The following is a 17,537-nucleotide window of genomic DNA, read 5'->3' on the forward strand; positions in this document are numbered from 1 at the left end:
GTGTGACCTGCAAGAGTGGGATGTTTTTAAAATGTTCTTCTGTAAAAGAATGTAGATATTTAATTTTGGGAGTAGCGATTCTAGAAATATGTCTGTTAAACCAACCTTGTTAATTTTATTAATCAGATACTCTAAATCTTTTTAACCTTTTTCTCTGCTGTCTTAGGGGAAGAGCCTTCAATATTACACCAATAAGCATGATATTATGTATAGATTTTTTTGGTACGTGTCCTTCATCAAGTTGAGGAAACTTTCTTCTATTACTAGTTTTCTAAAAGTTTTCTCCGTGAATGGATGTCATATTTTGTCAAATGCTTTTCTTACATCTATTGAAAATGATCGTATGATTGTCTTCTTATTCTTTTTTAATGTGGTGAAGTACGTTGTTATGCTAGCATCCTGCTGGCATAAACCCTAGTTGGTTATGGGTATTATCTTTTTTGCACATTGATGGAATTGATTTGCCAGTTTTTCTATTAAGGATTTTTACATCTCTTTTCTCGAGGAATACTGGTTTGGTATCATTATAGCAGCCTCATAAAATGAGTTGGGAACTGTTTCCTCCTCTATTTGCTGAAAGAATTTTCTTAGAAATTGTATGATTTCTTCCTTAAATATTTGATAAAATTGGTGAAGCCATCTGGACTGGGAAATTCTTTGGGGTAAAGCTTTTATGTTTTGTTTTGTAAATCAAGGAAAATTATGTATTTTTAAATGATCAGATATATAATTTTTATATTTCCATTACTGCATTCGTCACATTGTGTATATTGTTGAGTTGGTTAGCTTAGCTTATTGGATTATGGTTTATACTTCTGAAAACATCTGGGAATTTTTCATCTATTCTTGAAATATTCAAATATTTTTCCACTACCACTGTCTCCTCCCAAGAGTTCAATTACATGTATGTTAGACCACTTGATATTGAAATTGTCCCACAGGTTCCTGAGGTAGTATTCACTTTTTCAGCCTTTCATTTTAGCTCTTGAAATTCCATTTGGTACTTTTCAGTAGCTTCCATTTATATCATTATGTTTACATTTTCTTTAAATCCTTCAACATGCTTACAGTAGCAGTTTTAAAGTCCTCATTTGCTAATTGCATTATCTGTCATTTCCAAGTCTATTTTTAGGAACTACTTTTTCTTTTGGTTAGGACTTGTGGGTTATTTAGTAATATGCTTATTTTCTAAACATTTGAGGATTTTCTGGGTGTCTTACAACAGTAAGGATTTTCTGGGTGTCTTACAATTTCTAATTTAATACTTTTGTGATCATAGAACATAGTTTGTGTGATTTCATCCTTTTAAACTTATTAGCTCAAGATGTGGTCCATTTCAGTGACTGTTCTATGTGTATTTGAGAAGCATGTGTTTCCTGCTGTTGTTAGATGTAGTGTTGTATACATGTCATTTGGGTCACATTGGATGATAATACTGTTCAAATCTTCCATATCCTTGTTGATTTTTTTGTCTACTTGTTCTATCAATATTTTGAGGGCAGATCAAAGTATTTGACTGTGATTGTGGATTTATTTATATTCCTCTTTAGTCTCAGATTTGCTTTATGTATTTAGGAGTTTTATTATAAGTACCTATACATTTAGAATTGTTATTCTTGAATAATTGTCCCTTTTATGATTATGAACTGCCCCTCTTTATATCTGGTCTTATTTTTTTGCCTTGAATTCTTCTTTAACTAATATTAATATAGCTACACCAGCTTTTTTATACTTAGCATTTGCACAATATATCTTTTTCGTTTTTTCCCCAAATTTTTGTGTCTTCGTATTTAAAAGCTATTTCTTATTAATAACACGAAGTTAGGACTTTGCCTTCTCATTGGGGAGTGTGATAGGAAGAATAATGGCCCCCCAAAGATGTCTACCTTCTAGTACCTGGAGCCTGTGCATGTTTTCTCTCACATGGCAAAAGGAACTTTGCAGGTGTGATTAAGTTAAGGATATGTGATGGGGAGGTTATCCTTTGTTATCCAGGTGGGTTCAGTGTAATGTCAAGGTCCTTATGAGGGAAAGGGGAAGGCAGGAGAGACAGAAAAGAAGATATGATAAGGGTAGCAGAAGTCAGGGTGATGTGAGGCCATGAGCCAAGGAATGGGGGTAGCCTCTAGCTAGAACTGGAAAAGGTAAGGAAATAGATTCTTTTCTAGAACCCCCCTGATAGGTACAGCCCTGCCACTAGCATGACTGTAGTCAAATAAGACCTGTTTGAGACTTCTGACCTTTAGAATGGTAAGAGAAGACATTTATATTGCTTTAAGCCACTAAGTTTCTGGTAATTTCATACCATAGCAACAGGAACTAATACAAGGGCTAAGTTGGTTTATATTTGATGTAATTTCTGATGTGACTATTTAAGTCAGCCATCTTGATGTTTGATTTCTGTTTGTTTCATCTGTTCTTTGTTCCTCTTTGCTTCTTTCTTGCAGGTTTGTTTTTGGTGGGGGAGAGTGGGGATGAGTCAATATATTTAGAATTCTGTGATCTCCTCTATTGACTATTTGTGCTTTTTAGGTTACTTTTTTAGGGTTGCTCTAGAAATTATTTTTCAAAAACATAATCTATGTTCAAAAATATCGCATTACTTAAGGAATTATTTAAGAATTTTATAAAAGCTTCCTGCTTGGAATTTTTCTGAGCTTCTCAGATTTGTTGTCTCAGACTTAGTTGTCTTCAATCAACTCCAGAGAATTCTTGGCCATATATTTTATTTCTTTTGCCCCACTTTTCTCTTCTACTGGGACTCCAATTAAATATATGCTTTGGATATTTAATATTGTTCTGTTAATCTTGGGGGCCCTGTTCCATTTCATTTTTCATTCTTTTGTCTGTTTGTGTTTTAATTTAGATAATTTATAATGCCTTGTTTTCAAGTTCACTGGTTTTTGCTCCTTCCAATATGCTAATAAACCCATGAATTCATGCCATATCATGCTAGAAATGGATTTCTAGCATTTCCATTTGGTTCTGTTTTATAGTTTCCGGTGGTGTCAGTGAAACTGGTAGAATAAGGGTCTCTAAAAATCCTCCTTCATAAAAGCAATGAAAAAACTGGCAAAACTAGTCAGAATCTATTTTTTCAGAACTCTGAAAATTGACCAAAGGCTTGCAGCAATCCAGGAGCATTTGCTCAAGAAAAAATGAATGACTCTGAGTAAGAAAAGTGAGCTTTGTGGCATTTTAATTTATCATATCCCATCCCTGTTTCCCCTGCAGCTCCACAGTAGCCCTGAAAACCTGTAGCCCACAGGCACAGTGCAGACTTGCAGCCTGCCAGCCACCAGAAGGGGCAGAAAAGGGTTGGACCTCCTTCAAATCCCCATTCCCAGAAAAATGTCATTATTTTTCCTGTCTGGTGATTCCCTGAAAGAGACCCCACTTATAAGGCCGTCTTTATACAACCTGACTCAGAGGTTGCCCAGTGCCAACAGCTTTTTCCCAGAGGACATTTGTCAAAAACAAGCAGAGGCAATTGTTGAATATTATAGCTGCCTGGGGAGGTAGATAACAATTTGGGCAAACAATAGGGTAACCTGAAAGCTTAAAAAGAAAAGCTAGGGAATGAGGTGGCCATAGGAGGCTTTGAAAAGCTCATATACTATTCCTGGGATTTTAAAAGACCAAGACTATGTATGTGGCTTTGCACAAGATTTCAAAGGGATCCACACCTAAGTACTTCACAATCAAGCTGTCAAAAGGCAAAGTCAAAGAAAAGATTTTGGAAATAGCAAGAGAGAAGTGACTCATCATCTACAAGGAATCCTGAATAATATAAAAGACTGATTTCTCATCATGAACAATGGAGGCAAGATAGTTTTATCACTCTGTGGAAATTCTCTATATCTTCACACATGATATTTACCTTTTTCTACTAGGTTCTTTAACATATTAATCATAGTTATTTAAAGTCCCTTTGTATTAATTCCAGTCTGGGCCATTAATGTGTCTGGTTCCAGTATTTTATCTCTATATGGAGGGTCATTATTTTCGCACGCCCACGTGTTTGTGTGTGTGTATGTGTATTTTTAAAGTTTTGATTTAATGCTCAACATTTTGTGTAAACAAAATAAAACAGTAGACAGTCCACTATATATTTATGTCCAGTAGAGGATTTCTTTTTTTCTGTAAGACCATTAGTATGGGGGCTTTGGTTTCTTCTAAGTAGCAAGTCGTTAGGGTTTTTTTCCTTTCTTTTATCCAAATTGATAATCATTTTTCTTTTAAGGGTGAGATTAATCAGTTCATATATTAGTTAACAATTACTAAGTAACAAATTACAAAATGTAGTGACTTAAACATTTATTATCTTGTGGTTTCTATGGGTCAGGGATCTGGGCCTGGCTTAGCTGGGTGCCTCTGCCCTAAGGTCGTGTAGTCAAGGTATCTGCCGGGGCTGCTATCTCATTTGAAGGCTCCACTGGGGGAGGGTCTGCTTCCAAGCTCACTCATGTGACTGTGGGCAGGAGTCAGTTCCTTGAGGACTGATGGACTGAGGGCCTCCGGTCCTCACTGGCTGTTGGTCAGTGGCCACCCTCAGTGTCTTACTATGTAATTTTGGCCTCCTGAGACCTGTCTTCACAGTGGTAGTGGACGCAGCTCATAAAATGGAAGCTTGCCTCATCAGTGTGAACAAGGAAAAGAGTATGAGCAAGACAGAAATCACTGTCTTTTAAAACTAAATCTTGGAAGTGACATCCCATCACTTTACCATATTCTATTTATTAATAATGAGTCTCAAGTTCCAGCCTACACTCAAGAGGAGGAGATCCCACAGGGGCATGAGGCCTAGGAGGTGGAGATCATCAGGGGCCATCTTGGAGGCCCCCTTCGTGTGCTTTTTGTGGTAACCAATTTACTTACACTTATTTCTATAATTTTATTTGGTCTTTTCTGTTTACCATTCTCTCCCTCTCTCTCCTCTCCCCCTTTCCCACTTTCCCTAACTCACCCCTACCAGTGTCTTTCTCCTTCGCCTCGCCCACCTCCCATCCTCTCACCTGCCTTCTACTCTGGCTTCCGTCCTTCTTCCCCTCTCTTACCCCCTTGTCCTCTCCAGTCTTTCCCTCCTCATCTTCTGAAACAGCTGTTAGACACATTCTGGACCATCAGTCTGTCTTCCACAGTTCTTAGCTTTTATCAGACTTTTTATCTTTGAGTTTGTTATTTTTGAGACAGAGTCTTACTCTCTTGTCCAGGCTGGAGTGCAGTGATGTGATCATAACTCACCGCAGCCTTATACTCCAGGGACCAAAAAATCCTCCTGCCTCAGCCTCTCAAGTAGCGGGCATGTGCCACCATAGCCAACTAACTTTTTATTTTTATTTTTTGTGAAGATGGAGTCTCGCTTTGTTGCCCAGTCTGGTCTCCAGCTCCTGGACTCAAGCAATCCTCCCGACTTTTTATCTTTGTCTTCTATTACTACATTCTTGCTCAAATCTCTGTACGTCATTTCAGTTTGATAATTTTTCCCTTGTTGTTCTCAGCTTAGAGTTTGTCTTATCCATTTCGTTTTTTATTTTGTAGATTTTAAATGTATAATCTTTACCTATTTGGTGGTTAGCCTGTTTCAGGTTCATAATTTCTTTTTTGTAAATCAGAAGTTACTTCGTTTTACCTTTCTGAGCAATTTAAACATGCATATTTAAAATTATTCATCAATTGGAGATTGTAATGCTGGCTGGATATCTGATGATGTTAAAGAATTCATGGTAAATTATTTTTGATATGCAATAGTACTATGGTTGTGTTTTAGAAATTAAAAGTCCTTATTTTTTAGAGCAACATATTGAAGCTATGTAGATGAAGAGATCTGTAAGAAACCTGGGGGTGGAGAAGGTAGAGGGTAGAGATGAAAGAAGATCTCTTTAGTTTCTAATTGTTGAAGCTTGCTGATGGCTATCTGGGGTTTTATTGTATTCTTTCTTGTGTTTAAATTTTTGCATAATAAAAAGTTTTTTGAAATCCTTTGTCATATTGTCCTATAAAATTAATGTCATCTGGAGTGAATTCATATTTCAGTTACTGCTTTTATTGGTAGCCTTTTTATAAATTCTATTTCTTCACATATTTGAGATTCAGTTTGTAGGTTCATTTGGAGTGGAAAGTTCACTATTTCTATTGTCACCTACACCTGCACCTCAGTGCAGGACCAGGTCTGATTTTGGCCTTCTGAGGCCTGTCTCCACAGTGGTCCTGGTGATATTGCAGAGCCAGGAACTGAGTGACTAGGTTCATTTGTGGTCCAGGGGTGGGATCTGTAGCTTCCAGGCTTTCTAGGTTTAAGTAAACTGAAAACCCTGGCCCTCAGTGGAGGTCTTCAGAAGTTTTTTATATCAGCTTCTTATTTTAGGGAGATCCCTAGGCTGCAGGTCGCCAGCCTGGCTTCAGGCCCCCGCTTGTGCGGAATGTGGTTTATTCTGACCCTGCACGATAAAGAGGGTTCCTGACTGCCTCTCCCTGCTCCAGACTTGGAGCCAGCAGGCCTGTGGCTTCAGCCCCACCCGCTGCTTTGCATTTCTGTTTGGTATTGGACACTTTAATCTTGTTTTTGAACCTGTCCGTGTCTTTTTGTCATCTGTTCTATATTTTATCTGCCAGTGCTATGTGTTTGGAGTAGGGTAGAGGCATCAAAGTGTGAACTCATTGTGTTGTGTTGACTGGAGGAGGTCCTTGACCAAATCATGCAGATTCCCTCAATTCTCTATTCAAAGACTGTCATCTGCTAAGTACGTGTTCATAATGATGATATTTTACCTTTATATTAGAGTCAACATTCTTAATTTCAAAATTTTTCCCTGAAGACTGTCTCAGAAATCTCCTTAGGGAGAATAGCAACCCGCTAACCCTACAAGTGAGTCTGTCTTATGGTCTTCCCAGCACATCTCTCTGTAATTATTTATCTGCACACATATTTGTGTCTCCCACTGGGATCTAAGCTTCATGATAGCAGAAATTCTCTCTCTGGCTTCCCTGTTGTGCCCTCAGCCCTTTTACAATTCTGTCTGTCACATAGAGGTGTTCTGGTAAGTGACGCGCTCAGGCACTGAAACCACAGTTGTGCTGCATGCTGCGTGGCCTCTCATGAGTGCTAGGAAGCCAATATGAGACTGCGGGGCAACTGTGTGGAGTGGCGGGTGCTGCCCAATGTGCTCTTCCATACTTCACAGCCAGATCAGTGAGTGTCTGCTCTGGGCCAGGCACTGACACGCAGGCATTTGTGTCATACTCAGTTTCTACAGCCATTTTTCGTGTCACCTCCTGTCCATTGTCAGTCATTGGGATTGCATTCTAAATCTCAGATGAGCAGAGCCAGTGGGCAGGGCTTTGTAGCAGATGAATTAGAGATGGTGAGCTCACCACCCTGGTGGCTCACTTATGACGAAGCCAAGGTGTTGGGGATATGGTGCACATCACGGAGTTTTCATTCAAGTGGGAGGCACAGCCTCATCCCTCTCCACACAGTTCATTTCATTCTTAACTGCTCAATTGTGTTGCATTGGACATGAATAGAAAAGTAGGCCTTGATGTCCTCAACGTTTCTTCCTGTTTGTGTGAACAGTCTCTAGCCTAAGGAGGTGCTGATGGCTAGGCATCTTCACCCAACACTTTAGTCCTGCGTCCCATTCCTCACATAGACGTCCTGCTGGCACAGGCCCTCAAAGCTTCGGGATGAGCACTCTGGTAGCCACGGCCCAGAGGAGGCATCGCAGTGTGTCAGTGGGATGGTGGTGGACGTGTGAACGCACCTCCTTGTCTCTGCTGCTTCACTTAACTGTAGAGAATGGCAGCTGAAGAGCCTTATGATGGTTTTGCCTTCAGATGTCATCTTCCTGCTTGGCTGGGACTGCTGGTCAAAAAATGGCAGGTCCAGAGCCCTCAGAGACTTTCTTTTACTGGCTGTTTAATTGCATCAGACGAGCTTCTCCTCTCACTGCACCAGGGATTGGTAACAGTTAAGTGCTGGACCGCTGAGAGGCCCAGTGCAGATTAGCCATGCTTGCATTCCTGGGACACAGCTTCAGCAGCACACTTTGAAAAGCCCTGTGAGAAATTCCTGGCATTTAGTCCCACTGTTTGTATTTAGCTTTTCTGAAGTGTTGGCATTCCAGAGGCATTCCAGAAGCCTTCCTGGCATTTTTAGATCCCCTGCAGCTGCCTGGGGATCCAGGTTACTACTTCTTCTCCCTTATACAGGTAAGGGGAAAACAGACAAGACAGCATCTTGCTCAGGCTTCCTAGAGGCCACTCAGTGATAGAGCCGGTGTTAGAACTTAACTCTCAGGGGTTCAGCCAGCTACCCAAGCCCACTGGCCTGGTGTGGCCCTTTCGCCTGAGTCTTTCTCCTGGTACTCTGCACTCAGGGGCACTAGTGAGTGGTCAGCTCTTATTACAGACCAACCTGCTGGTGGTTCTGCAAGGTTCCCTGTCAGTAGGAGTAGCATTGCCAGGGAGATGGGCTTTCAAAAACTTGGGTTCATGTCTTACCCCATGTTTTTGAGTGATTCAAACCCATGTGCTGATACCATAGAGTGGCTTAAAAGGAAAAAGCTCAGGACTTGGAAGTCATATGAACTTAGGTTCACAGTCTACCACTGGCTAGCTTGTGCTCTTGTGGGTAGTGAGGATTAAGTGTCATCAGGAGCTTAGCGGAGTACCTGAGCACACACAGACCTAGCATAGGGACAGACAACAAGCAGATGGTGTTATTCCTCCATACAGTCACAAAAGGCAGTCCTGAGCTCCCAGGCCCCTGTGACTGTCTCCATCCTGACCCTTAGTGTGGAGTTGTTCCACATTTGACCCATGGGGGGTAGAGGCGGGCCCTGGGGCCTAGGCCTGCGAAGCCCCTAGAGACTCTGGGGACATTAGTATGCCGGTGACAGGACTTACATCCCTGCCTTGCCGTGTGCTGGTGACCCTTTATGGAGGTCTATTGAGACCCTGCCCACTTCTGTTGGGGTTTCCTTTAACCTTCTGTACAGCTATGCATCCCTTCCAGCTTTACACATCATGCCTGAGGAAGCTGGAGGTCAGGAACTTGTTCAAGGTCGCCTAGCTAGTTAAGGGTGGGCTGGGTTCAACCTGACATCTGCCAGCCTCAGGTTGCTTGCCCTGGTGAGCTGAGCCCTCAGCCTAACTGGATCTGGAGGGAGGGCCCTTGGCCCTGTGCTCCAACAGGGACTCAACCATCCCTATCAGGCGGGTGAGGAAGCAGCGCCTCTCCAGCTGACTCTGTGCCTGTCTTCCTGCAGGCATGGATCCCTGCTCCTTCCAGCTCAGAGCATGAGGCTGTGGCATGGCGTGGTTCCAAGCATAAAGACACCAAGGCCAGCACATAGCTCTGTGGCTCACGGCAGCACACCCAGCGGCCGGACACACCTGCATTGACCAAGGTTCAGACCCCAGCTACTCTCTGAATAGCTGTGAGCTTTCGGACAGCTACTTAGGCCCCCTGTTGTCATCTGGCTTCTCATCTGTAGTGGGGGATCATGATGATCCCACCTGCCCTTTAGAAGTGTGGTAAGGATCAAAGGAAATAACTGTGGGAGAACTGTGAACAGGACTCCCATAATCAATAAATGTTATTATTTATCTGTGAAGTGGCTATAGTAATTACCCACCTTGAAGGATTGTTGTGAAAATTAAGCACAATATATGTGAATGATCTGGCATATCATAAGGTTTTCAACTCATTATTGCTACTGTTCTCATTGTGAATGTGAGCAGAAATGTCCGTCGCCTTTTCCCTGCAGCACCATTCCAGCACCATCGCTGCTGGCTAACGTGGGCTTTGTTCTCTTCCAAGCAGGCCAGGGAGCTGGAGAGCAGAGAGGCAGAGCTAAGACGCCGTGACACCTTCTACAAGGAGCAGCTGGAGCGTATTGAGAGGAAGGTAAGACTCCTGCTTGGCTGCATTCCTCCGGGCCAGGTCCTAAAGGCATCTGACCAGAACACATCACTGTCATGGGGGGAGAGAGGAGTCCGCAGACCCAGTGCCCATTCGCCCAGATGCCAATCACTCCTTGGACATGCCCTCCTGCATTCTGCAGCAGGCACCCAAATAGAGCCTTTCAACAAGTTGCATTCATGGAGATAATTGGTTTTTAATTGTCTCCCCCTGCCCCACCTTTTTTTGTTGAATGTGGCTGGCTCTACGGTAGTTCAATTTTAGAAAAAAATTCACTTTCACCACAGGGCGGTGCTGAGTCCCAGTATACCTTTTCCACTTTAGTTAAGCTGCATTTGGTAAAAATAATAATAACGTGATGTCTTGCTATACAAATACATTAAAGTTGTATTATTGATTTTCTCCTGGGAGTCGGGAAGATCAAAGTGCACTATGGCTGCACACTCACAGCTTTTCTAAGGATAAGCCTTTGAAATGAATGAGATTTAAAAATATATCATCATGCCTTTTAAAAAAAAAGCAAAAACAAAAAACCCCTACCACGACTCTTGAAAATTCATTTGGTAACTTGCTTATTTTTTGGTTTAATTTGTGGGTCATGACAGATTTTTCGAAGAAATGGCTTAAAATGTGGGAGGGGATGGTTGGGAGGTTAAAAAAAAATTGTTCCCCCTCATGCCTGAGACAGCATGCCAGGCAACCTGAGCCATCAGCTTATTGCAGGCAAATCTTCGCAAATCATTTGTCGTGGTTTGGAGCTTTGAAATTGACAGTTTGCTTGAGGGGCCTGATTTCCACAGGGGTTTTCTCCTGTGGCATGCCACAGTGGAGGCTGACAGAAATATGGGTTTCTGGATTTCCAGGCCATGGGGAAAAGAGGGAGGTTCTTCCTTACCCCATCAACACCTGCTTGTCCACCTTTGCTGATGTTTAGGGGATGGCCAGAGTTGACATGCCGTGAACACAGCGTGCTGATGGTGATATTCCATAGTCTGAGGAATGGCAGTGCACCTCTGAGCTGCTTTCCGAGTGGCCCTTAACAAGTAAATCTTTCACAGAGCAGTCTCATGCACAGGTTTGACTGTAGCTTATAATGACAAGGATTGTGATTTGAGATCCCAGAAAAAGGTAAAAAAATTTCCACCAGCCATAGCTCTAATTATCACAGTTGCCGATATGTTCATAGGCACGGGGTTTTGGTTTTGTCTTTTTATTTGTGCAATTCTTTAGTCTCCTTTGTGCTCCCCGTGTTTCCCTTCCTGGGCTTGGCTGCTAGAGGCATGTGTACATGTCTCTGTTTCAGGCGGAAGGGAAAGAGCCTCGTAGCATTTTTGCCTCTCTAAAATCTGTTTTCCCGTTGTCATTCTCCCCTCTCATCTCTACCCTAGTTCTCCTCCTAGAAACCAAGTCTCTGCTTTGCTAAAGGAGAGGAAATTCTGGATGAGTCTCCTTGCTCTTCATTAAGTGAAGTCCAAACTCCTTGCATATGCAGGTGTGGGCTTTTTAAAAATCGAGGTTTCCTAGATGATTGTGAAGAGTTATTAAATGCTTCCAGAAGGAGGTGCAAAAGCATGATCTCCTTTCTGACTCTTAAACACAACATTTTGCTGGTGATAATAAAAAAAAAGGAGAGCACCTCCAACATCTCAGGAAATGGAGATTGGTGCGGGAGATAGGAGGATTAAAGGGGAGCCAGGGGGAGAGGCAGAAAGGAGGCAGAAGAATGAGGCTTAATTGTATTAGTTTTGAAAAAGGTTTTCGATCTTCTCCGCGGATAATTTTATTCCTGTAATGGCTGGGAAGATGGAAAACACAGCATCTGACAATCTTTTTTTTATTAGCTGTTGCTTTTATATGATTCCACTTTCATTTGTTGAATACTCGCAGACCTTGACATTTCCAGCTTCTGTACACACGGCTCCAGGACTTCCCAATCATCACATCCCTTTCCTTTTTCCCCCTATTTCCTTTAAGTTTAGAAATTGACAGTAAAAACCTGTTTGGGGGAAAGTTGGATAAGCTGCTGCATCATCCTTGACCACCCAAAATAGCTCAGAGTACAGTCCTGGGTGAGAGGAGATTGAGATGGGGAGGCTGAGACCTGGGGCTGTTGGCTGAGCCATGGTGTATCCAAAGGGCTAGGTGGAATCCTGCGGCCGTCCACCGTGGAAGCTGGTCAGCCTCCACCTTCTACCTGTTGAGACTGGCAGGTAAGGAAAGCCTGCACAAAATCCAGACTCATTTTCAAGGAGGAAGAGACTTATGGACTCTTTTGTCTGCAGTATTTATTTCCTAGATGATTATTCTTGAGCATGGAAATCCCATTTTGTAGGGCTCCTGTACTTTATAATCCTTCTGAGTAATTGTTCCTCACAGCCACACTGCAAGATCTGAGTGAGGAATATTGTTTCCATTTCCCTATAGAAAGCAGTGAGCTGTTGACACAGACAGGGGCCTTGTGAGGGTCTTATGGCACCTGAAGAAGCAGCCTGAACTTTGAGTATGGTGTAACTGATGGAGTGTGGGCACCAGAGCCCATGAACCTTGGCTCCCACACAGCAATTCAGTCACTGTGCCTCCTTTCAGCTCGGTTTCTCCATCTGTAAAATGGAGATGCTAATGCTTTCTGCCGGGAGTTAATGGGAGGATTAAGGGAAATAACACCTGTAAAAGTGTTGGTGCGTGCTGGGCGCCTGGCAAGTGCTGGCTCCTTCCCTGGTGCACAGCAGTACTGGGGGCTCTGTTTCATGTCACAGTGCTTCAGGTTTGGATTAATGGATGAGCATGTGTGCATGCACACATATATGCATGCTGAGATGGATTTTTATCATTAAAGGTGGCCTGACCCCAACACCTGCTCTCTGGGATGGGGAAGCCTTCTCTCTGGGCTACATCGGGCTTTTCTCTGATGGTCTTGCAGTATCCACTGGGCTGGGGCCACGCACTCCCCAGGTATGTCTGCACATCTGACAGTGTCACAGAACAAGGCCTTTGTCCATTTCTGTAGGCATCTTTGCACGGGACCCCTATTAACTTCAGAAGGGATGGCACCATGTTTGAGAGCTCAAACAAGAGCCTCAGAGCTGGCAAATGAGACATCGGGTTTTATTTGCAGAAAAGTTACATACAGGGACAGTCCAGTGGCAGTGGGATGGACAGGAGAACCGCAAGGTCCCGTGGCCGGCTGAGCAAGCAAACCACTGCTCACAAAGAGCATGTAGTTTCCATAGCATTTTCAGTTAGCACTCTCCCTAACAGGTTCTACCTGGCAACCTTCATTTAAACCCAGGGGTGGCCAATCTTTTGGCTTCCTTAGGCCACACTGGAAGGAGAATTGTCTTGGGCCACACAAAATGCACTAACACTAATGATGGCTGATGAGCTAAAAAACAAAAACAAACAAACAAAAAAAATCACAAAATCTCATAATGTTTTAAGAAAGTTTATGACTTTGTTTTGGGCCACATTCAAAGCCTTCCTGGGCTGCATGCAGCCTCTGGCCCATGGGTTGGACAAGCTTGATTTAACCCAAAACAAAGGGCCTCAATGCCCTGTACAGCTGTGTTCCATGGATTTTCACTTCACAAGGGCCGGTGGTTCAGATGTTCCTTGTAGATAAGGAATGGATCTCTGGGTTGGCCATTCCCAGATTCCTTAGCTCAGAACTCCAAACACACATTCAGGTGCATCTGCCATACAGGCACATGGACCAGGAAGGTGAGACCCTCGACTGCTTGTGCTGGCTTGAGTCATGGCCGCTGAACCCCTTGCCATCTTAGCTGTGCTCCCATGCACACCTGGCTCCAGAGCCTTTGCTCAGTTGCCAGTTTGTAATTTTCTGCAGGAAGCAAAAGAAGTAGGAGTGGGATTTACTCACACCATGCCTGGATTCAGGTATTATGGGGCTAAGGGGACTTGTGCCTCTTCAGAACCCCCGCACTTTATCGTCTTCTAGTAGAAACCTTGGTGCTGGGTGGCTCTGAAGGAGACCCTGGGAGCCCATGGAGTTGACCACTTGTGGCTGGCCAAGCCCTTGTCTTCAGTCAACCATGGAGCTGAGTAGGGTGGTAGGGATGAGTAGGCTTTGGGGTCCAACAGACCTCAGTTTAGTTCTGCCTCAATCATGTAAGCAGCCTTGTGACCCTGAGCATGTCGTTATGTTCTCTAGCCTCAGTTTCCTTATCTTTGAAATGGGGATTTAGGACTAACCTGCCAGCTGTTTTGGGGTGAGTGGTAGTTTGTGTAAAGCAACCATCAGAGTACCTGACCTCAGTATCCAGTCCTCTTTCATGTTATTTCTGTCCTCTTCCTCCTCTTTAATAAATGCCTGGCCTTCATTTACTTCACATCAATTTAAGTCTGCTAAATGCCAGGTGCAGAGATGGCTCAGACAGCTGTGGCTCCTGCCTCATGAAACCCACAGTCAGGTTTGGGAGGGAAGGTAGATGCCGAGGATTAGGATGCCAGATGGGAGGATGCCCATATGCAGGCTTCCTGTGAGTAGAGGACCTCCCAGCTCTGTGAAATGCTTCGTCTCACTTTATCCAAACTCAGCAGCTATGAAGTGGAGAAGGTCTTTTTCAGGGTTAGCGTCAAAAACCAAGTCAGGAAGAAAGGGAGAAATGTATTCTTCCTGGGCTTTGTCTCCTTTCCCCAGGATTGAAGTCTTCCTCCCTGTACCTTTCAGATGCTTCCCTGCACTGCCTCTGAGCAGTCAGCCCTTTCCCCCATTGTACTCCCTGCTGCCGATCGAACTTTCTTAAGAGAAGACCATCATCTGATCCCGAGAGCCCTGCTGTTTTCTCACTGACACCGCTCAACAGACATCCGTATCCCAGGCACACTGGTCTCTGCCTTGTCCCTTGGTGTGTAGGGAAACACAAGCTACACAAGGTGTTTGGAGGAGGAATTAAATATAGGATTTCCACTTCACAAGAAAAGGAGTGGTCAGCAAATGTGAAAAGAGCTCATCCTCACTACATATCAGGGAAATGCAAATTACAACCACAACATGATACCATTACACACTCGGAAGAATGGCCAAAGTGGAAAAGACAGGCAGCTCCAAGTGCTGGCAAGGATGTGGTTTAACCTAAACTCTGAGACACCATTGGTGGAGTGTAAGTTGGCATAGCCACTGTGGAAGATCGATAGCCAGCATCTTTTAAAGCTGAACATGGGTATGCCCCAGGGCCTAGCATTCTGCATGTGCCCCCAGGTTCACCAGATGTGCCCCCAGGTTCACCAAAAGAGAGGCTGTAGAATGTCCATGGTAGTGTCATTCACGATAGCCCTGAAAATGAGGAGAGAGGCAAGTGCCGGTGGTATTCATGATAGAGCATTGCTGGCATGAAAGTGAGCCATCCACAGCTGCAGGTGCTGCTGTTGGAACTCCAGACACACTGCTGAGCAAAGCAGCCGGGTAGGGAAGAGGACCTACAAACTGTGATTCCATCTACAGAAGGGGTGAAAGCAGCACAGCACATCTATGGTGTTAGCAACTGGGATAACAGTTACCCTTTGGGGGCAGCAGTGACTAGCAGGGGTCATGTGGTGGCAGGGGCGGGGGTGGCGGGGGAGGGGTGGGTAAGGCTTCCTTTCATGACCTTGGTGTTAGTTACAGGTGTGTTCAGTTGCTGAGAGTTCATCTGGCTGTGCTCTCAGGAAAGAGTCAGCACACGAGGCTTCATAAAAAGTGGGCTGCAGCTGAGGAAGGCAGCCCAGCAGGGGTGCCCCATGGCCTCTGCTGCCCCTCGCTGCCAGGCACCCTCCTCGCTGGCCTGCAGGGCTCTGCTCAGGATCTGCTTTCCAAATCCCAGGGACCTTACAGGCCTTAAACATCCTCTTCCAGGCCCTCCCAGGCCCACCTGTGTTTGCCTCGCCTCCTCGTGTGACTGGAGGACAGACCAGTAGGGATAGGCTACTCGCCTTATGGAGAGACACAGCCAGAATGTGGCAGGCCCACTGTTAGCCCACATCTGTTTGCACCCGGCCCGCTGGGCTCTTGCCTCCTCTGAGTTCTATAATTCTGAGTGCCTCCTCTTCTGACCGGGTTGCTACATGTCCATTCAGTCTAATAGAGTTGCTAAAACCCTGTGTCAGGTGCTGTGAGACAAGGGTCATGGGCACAGAATGAGGGCTGGGTGTGGAGCTACACCTCACTGGAGTGCCCCATAGGCACCGCAGAATCGCCTGCCGCTCCGTTGTCTGTCCCCCGCTGAGGTTTGAGCCCTGTGCATATTCTAGCACTTGCCACGCTCTGTCTTGTTAGAGCCTGTGGCTGTCTGCTCTGCGTCTGCGAGCACAGTCCTTGCTGGTCTGATTCATCAGGTGATTCATCGCCAAGGGCTGGGGATGCAGTGCCTGGCATAGAGTAGGTGCACAGTAAATGTTTGCAGGAATAAAGAAGGGAACGTGTGTGTATGCAATCAGGAAACAGTGACGCAGCGGGGTTCCAGAGGAGGAGGGAGCCTTTGCCCAGAAGGCTTCTCAGTGGGAGCTGTGTTTGGAGAGAGCAGGATGTCAGTGGGCCGCATGCAGGGCTGATAGTGGAGAAACTGGGGCTTCTGGCTGGAGAGCTTGGCCCCAGCCAGGTGCTATGTGAGAAGGGAGGCCACAGGTGGTACAGCTGGGAAAACAGGCTGGCCTGAGAAAGAATAATGGTGCCATTAAGAGAAAGAGAAAATTTAGGTGAGCCACTACACTTGGAGAAGGTTGTGAATTTAATTCTAGGCTTGCATGTATGAGGCAGAGATGACCAGCTGATGATTGAGAAGTATCAGACAGGGAGTTCTGTGTCCTACAGAATGACAGTCACTATAATTTTGTGAGCATATGCTATGTGCCAGGCCCTCTTACATAAGTCATCGTGAATCCTTGCAGCAACCCTGTAAGGTAGATTATATTACACATGTTCTACAAATGCAAAAGCTGGGAAGCAGGCTGAAGTAGCTGCCAGAAGCCATGCACGCAGCTGATAGATGAAGTCAAGTCTGCCAGACTCCAGAGCCCGCTCTTCCACCGCCACGTGCTGCCTCCCACCGCCTCCCGCATCAGTGAGTGGAGAAGAGTCCAGGAAGAATGTGGTTGGCAGTGCCAAATGCTGCCTGTCAGAGACATTGAGGACGAAGCGAGGCCTCGCTCATGCTGGCGTGAAGGCCCCGTGAGCTGTGTTGAGGGTGCATGTCCTGCATTGTCATGGAGACTGATGCTGGGTTCCATGTAGGGTTCAGGTTCCCCAGCACTGGAGAAGGAGGAGGTCTCCAGACACGTGCTCAGTGAGGGGTGTGTCTCATTGGAAGAGCCGCCACCTGCCTGCCGGTCACTTCTATGTTGCCAGCAGGTACTTCTGTGAGTGAGAGAGGCCCAGAGTCTGCACCAGAGATTCAGAGCAGGGCCCCCTACCTTGAGGATGTGAGTGTGAGAGGCCTATAGAGAGAAGCTGCTAGAGCCTGGAGATTCAGAGGGAACTGCTAACAATGACCTGAAAACAATACAGCAGGAAAGCTTCCCTTGGGGAAGAGGCCCACCTTTCACCGTCATGGGGAGCACTCTTTAACCTGCTGAGTGAGGGATCTGAGCCCAAGGGACTTTTGAAGAGTTTCTGAATCAA

General features: G+C 44.9%; 1 protein-coding gene and 1 pseudogene across 11 annotated transcripts in view; one reads left to right on the plus strand and one right to left on the minus strand.

The window, feature by feature from the left end:
- Positions 1 to 7,260, minus strand: part of LOC109026081 (protein RCC2-like) — a 78,463-nt pseudogene extending 71,203 nt beyond the window's left edge.
- The window catches only part of CHCHD6 (coiled-coil-helix-coiled-coil-helix domain containing 6), a 249,715-nt gene that overhangs the window by 133,477 nt on the left and 98,701 nt on the right, over positions 1 to 17,537 (plus strand). For 8 of the 11 annotated variants that reach the window (XM_063704132.1, XM_055381485.2, XM_055381480.2 and 5 more), the window contains one exon: positions 9,824 to 9,910. In XM_063704132.1, coding sequence (XP_063560202.1) covers positions 9,824 to 9,910 — 87 coding nt within the window. The remainder of the gene's footprint in view (positions 1 to 9,823; positions 9,911 to 17,537) is intronic. The other 3 variants (XM_063704133.1, XM_063704131.1, XM_019024760.4) reach the window with 1 other exon arrangement.

Source organism: Gorilla gorilla, chromosome 2 (assembly GCF_029281585.2).
Source record: "Gorilla gorilla gorilla isolate KB3781 chromosome 2, NHGRI_mGorGor1-v2.1_pri, whole genome shotgun sequence".
Lineage (NCBI taxonomy): Eukaryota > Metazoa > Chordata > Mammalia > Primates > Hominidae > Gorilla > Gorilla gorilla.